We start from the raw sequence: 8,035 nt of genomic DNA, 5'->3' as shown, positions 1-8,035 counted from the left end.
ATGTCCGTACAGCAGATTCTACCACGGAGAAATCCTAGCACACACACAGACTCCAGGGACTGCATCCTGCCCCAGCACGAGCGAGAACAGCGAGACATCGGAAGATCAGGTTAAGCAGAGTGAAGAATACAGGAGTACTTGTGTTGGGAAGTACTGAAAGCCTGTCCATGGAGTCAAAGACAGGAGACGGGGATCATAGGGTCTCAGGACCTTGATGCACAAAAAGGATACATTTTCCATTGAAAGTGACAAAGGGGTATAAAAGAAAAAATAATTTTCAATAAAGCCTAAAAGTAGATTTGATACAGACCGATGCTTTAGATGTAGCAATAAATCTCAGATCACAAGTCTGCCTCCTCAAAACACCAAATAACAGCAATCTACACAGTACAATGATGCATCAAATTGCTTTATCTTTTTTTGAAAGCCCATTCTATTCCACTGCTAGTAAGACAAAAATTCCACCTTAGCCTAGCCAAGTGGAAAGCAAAGAAGTTGAATCAGCAATAAATCTCTTTCAGTTTGAGTAAGGGTTTCAGAGAAATCACCTGGAAGTTGGGAACCTAAACAAGTGTGCTAAGGGATTAAATATTTACTTCCCCTCCCACCTGTTAAAAAAGAACAAGGACATTTGTTTCTCAGCTGCACTTTTTTTACCCCTGTAAGCCTCATCCACCTGTAGAGACAAAATACCCCCATATTATGCAAAGGTGTAATTTTAACCCATTCCACCACAGAGGAGCCTGTACTAGGTCTTCATCATTCCCAAACATACAAGAGAATACATCGCATTTCTGAATAATTAAAACTATAACTTCAGGATTTTCAAATCAGTTAATTTTATTGTTTCTGCAGGGATGAAGTTTACTGTGTTGTAAGATGTTTATGGCAAGGAGAATAGTGCCCAGAAGTGAAAAAGGTATTTTTTCCAATTTAAAAGAGCAAAGACCTCTCCGCTCTCTTGATTTCCAAGAGCATAGTGGGAATGACTGGGAACGTCACTTCCCCTGCTCCTGGCCTTGCAGAGGGTGAGCTTCATACGAACCCACAGTACTGAACTCAGGTTCTTCATCTGCTCTACTCAACTGTTGGCAGAAAGATGCATTTCCTCACCAAGAATTCTCTCAAAAATCTATTATTAAACAAGGAGTGATACCTATTAAAATTACTTTCTAGCCCGTAAGCTTATCTGTAAACACAGTAATAAACACTTGTTATTACAGTAAGCAAAATACTAGTGTCAGACAAGACAGACAGAATTAAGGCTCTGATAAGGGTCTTTGGCTATCAGTCCTAAACATACAAAATATGCAAACTTAGGAACTGCAAAATACAAACAATGTGAGCTTTAAACAGAGCACTGCTGCATTATTGTGTACAATCTGTGCCTTTTAGGGCATTAAGCTGAAAAGGCAATTCTTCTCTGAAATTACTATTCTATTTACCTTACGAACAATTTACATGCACATGGACTCAAGAACAGGAGATGCATTTCCCTAATGTAACTCAAGAGGAAAAGAAGACGGCTATAGCACCACCTTCTCTTCTCAAAACATATGCTTCCTTCTCCTTCTGATACTACAAAAATACAGGAGATAAATTCAATGTCCCATTTTATTTGTTGCAAAAGCACTGTGCTTATTTCTGAACAGTCACCATACTTGTTTTCCCTAACAGAATACTTGCTATATATCCATTTGAATGCCTCATCAATTGAAAATTGCTAAAAGCACCAAAAAGAGAATATAAGTACTTCTACTCACCAACTGATGTCTGGACCATGTTTCCAGATTTTTGGACCTCATCGAATTTTGTAAAAATTACATTCAACCTGTTTGAAAGTTAAAGAAATACACAATGAACAACTGAATTTAAATTTAAGAAATATTAGAATCATAAAATCACTATGGTTGGAAAAGACCTCTAAGACCATCGAGTCCAACCTTTAACCCAGCACCACCACGTTCACTATGAAACCATGTCCTTAAGTGCCACATCCACACAGCTTTTGAACACTTCCAGGGATGGTGATTCCACCACTTCCCTGGGCAGCCATCTTCTAACATCTCATGATGTTATAGAACAAATTTGGCTTCGCTCAGGTCATTTGGAGCACTGTCAAAAATGTCAGCAGAAAGTGTCAATGCATGGAACTTATTTTAAAATTAAAAACCCCCAACATCAACACACAACAGCTGATAGGAAAACCTGAGATATAACTGAAACTACTACACTACTGAAGATGTGATATGGCTAATTGTAGATGCATTTCCAGTTTATCACCACTCTGCCTATCTTAACTATTTGCAGAAATATCACAAAACACACCCCTAAAAACCAACTCGACACAGCATTTGTCTGTGGCCCTGACACCTTCCTATTTTTCACTGGAGAACAGGAAGCAACAGTGCTGCCTCCACCTGCATGCAGCCCACCTCCAAAACCACCTCTTCCCTCTGAGCACTGACAAGCTGCCATCTACTCCATCCTCAGGTCTAACCATGCTCTGCCCTGAACACTGGAGGCAAGATGCAGAGCAGCTTTCTTAACACACCTAAAATGGCAGAAGCAAAGGGACGTGGCTTTGGTTTTGACACAGGTTTTGTTGCTTTTAGTTTGAGGCTTGGGGGTTTTTTTGTTGTTTTTTGTGGGATTTTTTTGGTTGGTTGGTTGGTTTTTGAGTCTTTTTTTTTTGGGGGGGCTGCCTTTTTAACATAAAATCTTAAAACTGATTATTTTTTCTGTGGGTTTTTGTTCTTTATGACAGCCTAAGTTGCATAAACAGAGGCTACTCTGAAGTGTCTCCTCTCTATATATGCAGAGCATACAGGCATACAGGAAAAATATTAATTCACTTAATCTTAAATCAGTTAACTAAACATCTGTAGTAATTTTAGTGGTTTTCCAAGATGCTGTGGAATATTTGGGCAACGATACAGCATCTGCATTAAGTAAAACTGAGTGTTTATCAGATTAAAAAATAAAAAAATCAAACAACAATCCCAGGAAAAGGTTCAATCATGCAGTTCCTGAAGTCTTCTGAAGGAAGGAAGGGAATAAAGAGCAGCCCAAAAATAGTGAAGACCTAAGGACATTCTCAACTTACCGAGACTGGGGTAATCCTTTTTTACTGAGATCAGCCCTTACACGTTCACCAACATGTCTGTAAATTTCCACAAGGCTGTTTATTGCTGCATCTCGAACCTGGATGTGAGAGATGAGAGAAATCAAACATCTTTACAATTTAAATTAATCAATCCCTAATATGTCCTACCTTAGACAACTAAATTTGCATATTTCTCAGCAACAACAGTTGCCCCTATACACATTACCACACACTTCATGAAGGAGCTTCCAACCCTGCCCTTCACATGTTAACAGTATCAGCAGGTTAATTGAATTGAAAAGGCAGTGAAGGTGTAAGACAAAAGGTTTCATACAGAAGGAGCTTGGCTGCCTTTGCCAAACTCCTCCCATTGTGTACAACAGGTACATTTACTGGATGAAAAAAGGATAGAGACGCAAAGAGACCTTATATTACTGGGATAGTATAAAATTAACTGATTTTTAATGCTGTCTTTAAAAACTTACATTTCTGTGTTGATAGCAAAACAGGGAGGAAGGGAGGAGTAATCAATCACCTGAGTCACCATGAATTTTGCATGTTTTCCAAACTGATTTGCGAGAAATTGCTGAGCACATCCTTCCCTCCAGACCACACAAGAGACCTAAATCCGATTAAAGTGTCACCTCTCTGTACTTAAACCCCTCCTCCACTAGAAACAGCAGGCAGAGAAGGTAAACAAACTATCTGCTCTGCCTACAGAAACACCTACAGAGCTGTGCACTACAGCTTCTCAGAAGATGGCCCAGCAGCTACCCCCACACAGCCCCCAGGACTAGACATGGAATATCCTGAGGACACAAGCTAGAAGTGCCTGTAGGTGGGAGTCAAAGGGCAGGCACACATCCCCTGCCTCCTAGCCAAAGAAAACCCCAACACTTGACTCACACCCATGTCACCCTGTTCTCCTGCTCCGCAGCCTTCCCACTCAGCAGGCCACTGCCAGCCTCCAAACCCCTCCTCCCCTCACGCCAGCCCTTCCCCGGCGCTCCTGCCTCTCCTCTCCCTGCCCATCAGCCCCATTTGCTACCAACACTGCAGTCTATGGGGACTCTGGTGCCCCAAATTTCTGAGTACATGGACGCCAACCCAGACTGTGCAGAGCAAGGATTGCCTCTGTGTGTACACTTAAGCACAGGCACATCTGCAGGACTGTGTAAATCCCATACTGGGCAAGGCAAGGAGCCCCTACCATCATACTTGGTTTAGTCTACCACAGCAGTAAAAAAGCTTTAGTAATTTTATTTTTGAGAAAATGACCAGAGTTTAAGTACTGTTGTCACACAAGATGCACAGCAGGTTACTCAATCGCATCAGCTGAAAGCAACAAAAGCACTATTTCTGAAAAGGCTCTAATGCCACAGCTTCTACATCCACAACAAAAGAAAAAAAACTAGACTTGACCTGGAACTGTTCCTCGATTCTCTCTCCAAGAGAGGGCAGCAGTGACCGAGCCCAGCAAGCCTCCCAGTGCTCAGGAGGCACCAGCAGCACAGCAGCAGCTCCAGGGGAGCCCAGGACCAGCCCCTGCCCCGGGGCAGGCACTGTTTTACCCAGAGCTACTGTCACAGGGATTTGTGTCTGACCAATTCAGGCACAGGCTTTCTGGGGACGAGGGAGCAGACCCAGGAGAAAGGGAAACAGATCAGCCTTGTTTCCCTCTGCAGTTGGATACAGGAGAACGAGCTGTGCCACGCACAAGGAAGAGGCAGCGCTCAGGGAAACTGTCTCAATGCCCTCCCCAACTTTCCAATTCATTCAACAGCTCACCTATGGCAGGACCAAGGCACCTGTCAGACAAAGTCCAAGCTGTAAACCCAGGATTTCCTTGGAAAGTAACAGCTTGCTTAGTCCCAGCTCAGAACTACAGGGGACCCTAAACATTAAACTTCCTCAGACACTTCTTGGAGTAACTGGCCCAAGCAGCAAGGGAAGGCTGCTTCACTCTCAGTCCTCTTAGCAAGGGGAGACCCTGACAGCCATGGAAATATGGCCAACTCCCCAGAGCCAACATAAACCCATTCCCCAGCTGGACACCCCACACCTCCTTCCAGCTGAACACCCTCTCCAGACCTGGATCACGTATGTGTCACACATATGTGTCACAGCATTATTCAAAAACTGCTACCACACATTACACATGAGTTTGAACCCTATTTCCCACCTCCCTCTTCTTGCTAACCCCACATACTTGCATCTAAATTCAAACAAGACAAAAAGCACTTAGGAGCAACACATTTTATTCCACTTGTATTTTCATTTGCATTCAATCGCTGATTGAAGGTCCTGGTACAGATTGTCTTCACCCCCTATTCAAAACCTCCTTGTACATCTTCTGGCAGTGCACATGGCCTGGCTGTCTGACTGGTTCCATTTTCCCTCCCTGCCCAGACTGGTTTTCCTCTCTCTGAAGCCCAGAGAGATCCCTGCAGCCTCCCTGTATTCAGGCTCCAAGGCACAGGAGATCCCTTCCCTCGATGGTTTCCCTCTTCTGTTCATCTCACCTGAAGATTCATATTGTGGTGCTGAACCCTTGGAGTAACTGATATGCTGGTTTGGACATACTTCAAATTATACCTCTCCAAAACCAACCAAGGGTTCTGCGTGCACAGCATTGTTCAGAGCTCACCACCAGCAGCACAATTAGCTCATTCACCAACAAGGCAACCAGCACCACCTTTAGACATGACTCACAGCAAAAGCTCACCTGGCTGTTTGGATCTCCAAGTAAGTTACATATATGTGGCACTATCTTACTCAGTGTTAAACTCTGAGCTCCAGATCTGGGAATAAAGAACAAAAAGCACCATTATGAATCACAGACCAGGCTCACGTACACGACACAGGTTTGCAGAAAGTTTTGACTTACGCATTGAGTGTTGCAATAAGGCAGAGGCAAATCCCTTCTCTTGTCCGAAAATTCTTGTGTTTGAATCCTCCTAGCATCCTGTCCCACACATACTGTGGAAGACAGAAAACAGAAAAAAGGAGATGGGGTAAGAAGCAGATTCTGTCCTCCAGCAGACATACACAACACCACCCCTGAGCTCAAATATAAGCTTTACACCCATCCAAGCAGAACAGGACAAGAAGTAGCAAGATACTTCTAGATCAAATTCTTTGTTTTGTGCTGACTTCACAGTAACTCCCCACTGCCTAAAACAATACTCATACTTACAGAAAGCAAGTACCTTCCAAAGACCTGGGACAATAACTCTGACATGTACCCATCCCATCCTTGGGAAATCCACTGACATACTCCCATGTTATCCTGCCAGGCAACAGCCTTGCCAAGTGAAGCAAATATCTTATAACAAGGTGTAGGGAGATGAAGCCATTTCAGACAGAAAAATGGCAGACAAAACCTGACAGAAAAAGGTTTCCTTTTTTTACACAGCCAGTCATTCACGCTGTGGAGGGCTGTTGAACATACCTGAGGGTTAGCAGCTTGTTCCATGATTTTCAGCAGCAAGGTTTGATCCTGCTCCCTCACTGAGTCCTTAGAATCTCCCAGCCTATCAAGCAAACTTGGCAGCACTAAGGAAAGAAAACAGGAACATTCAAATCCCTCAGAAAAAACTGTAACAGTGGCAGAGCCCCTCTGCTCTCCCCCTTCCCCCCTGCCAATGGAGGCACCGGCCCTGCTGCCCTTCAGCAGAGCCTGAAAACCACCAAGAGCCTCCCAAGTGGTCTCCTGGGGAGAAGACAGCTTTGTGTCCAGCAGCCAGAGCAGGTGCTGGCAGAGTGATGGTGACATTCACACAGAGACCCCTCACCTGTGCCAATCTGGGCCTTGAAGCGATCTTGCAAGCGGGACACCAGTGCTGAGATGATGTCAATGCCCAGGAGAACCACCTGCAAGCACAGGACAGACAATGAATTAGAGTGCACTGCAACTGTAATTGCTGCTCAGTGCTACATTCATATGCATAGATGTGCAAGGTATACAAACGATGTGCATAAACCATTTCAGTGTTTGCTGCAACTAGCAATTCTAATTAATTGCAATTATTACACTTACAATTAGAAAATGGCATGCACTAAGCATTGCTTAATTATTTACTGGCAGAAATTAAACCAAGCACTTTTATGACATAACTGGAATTCAAAGACACCTGGTTTGAGAAGCTTCATGACAGGCTGCAGATCAGAAAACCCACTCTGATTAACTATGCTTATTTACTGGAAAAAGATACATCACATACTAAATGTGCTGTGTAACCTGTATATGAAACACTTGCCAAGACTCTACAGACCATGATCGTGCTGGTATGAGACATTTCTCCCTAAGTTTTTGGATAAACACCAAGGTTAATCACACTCGGAAGCATTAGGGACAGCCAGGCTTCTGAGGCAGTGCTACTGGGGCTGTTCCAACACAGACCAGCTCCTTGTACATCCACACAAGCGTACACAGAGATATATCAATACTCCCTGTACATCCACACGAGTGTACAGATATACACACATAGAGACATATATTCCCTGTACATACACATACAACCACAGCAGTGGTCCTGGCCCCAAGCCTGCCAGAGCTCAAGGAGTGTTTGGACAAGGCTCTCAGGAACATATGGGATTGTTGGGGTTGTTCTGTGCAAGAGCCAGGAATTGCAGTTGATGGTCCTTCTGAGTCACTTCCAACCCAGGATATTCTATAATACTGTCATACATACATGTATTTATACTCCCTGTACGTACACACAAGTGTGTATGCGCACACGTGTATATATATATCTCTATATTCGCTGTACACACAGAGCTGTGTGCACAGGCGCCCATCCGTGCTCCCTGTCCCCGCACACGCAGGAGCACAGACACCCGCACACGCAGGGAGCACAGACACCCACACACGCAGGGAGCACAGACACCCGCACGGAGCACAGACACCCGCACACGCAGGAGCACAGA

At 44.0% G+C, this 8,035-nt stretch overlaps 1 protein-coding gene across 1 annotated transcript in view; it reads right to left on the bottom strand.

The window, feature by feature from the left end:
• Positions 1–8,035, bottom strand: part of CLASP1 (cytoplasmic linker associated protein 1) — a 162,229-nt gene that overhangs the window by 120,502 nt on the left and 33,692 nt on the right. The window contains exons 2-7 of the mRNA XM_008638298.2: positions 6,901–6,979; positions 6,558–6,661; positions 5,994–6,085; positions 5,832–5,907; positions 3,107–3,204; positions 1,764–1,831 (exon numbers count right to left, since the gene is read on the bottom strand). Coding sequence (XP_008636520.1) covers positions 1,764–1,831; positions 3,107–3,204; positions 5,832–5,907; positions 5,994–6,085; positions 6,558–6,661; positions 6,901–6,979 — 517 coding nt within the window. The remainder of the gene's footprint in view (positions 1–1,763; positions 1,832–3,106; positions 3,205–5,831; positions 5,908–5,993; positions 6,086–6,557; positions 6,662–6,900; positions 6,980–8,035) is intronic.

Source organism: Corvus brachyrhynchos, unplaced genomic scaffold, assembly GCF_000691975.1.
Source record: "Corvus brachyrhynchos isolate BGI_N302 unplaced genomic scaffold, ASM69197v1 scaffold126, whole genome shotgun sequence".
Taxonomy (NCBI): domain Eukaryota; kingdom Metazoa; phylum Chordata; class Aves; order Passeriformes; family Corvidae; genus Corvus; species Corvus brachyrhynchos.
Note: the sequence above shows the minus strand (reverse complement) of the source record. Positions and strands in the feature narration are given on the sequence as shown.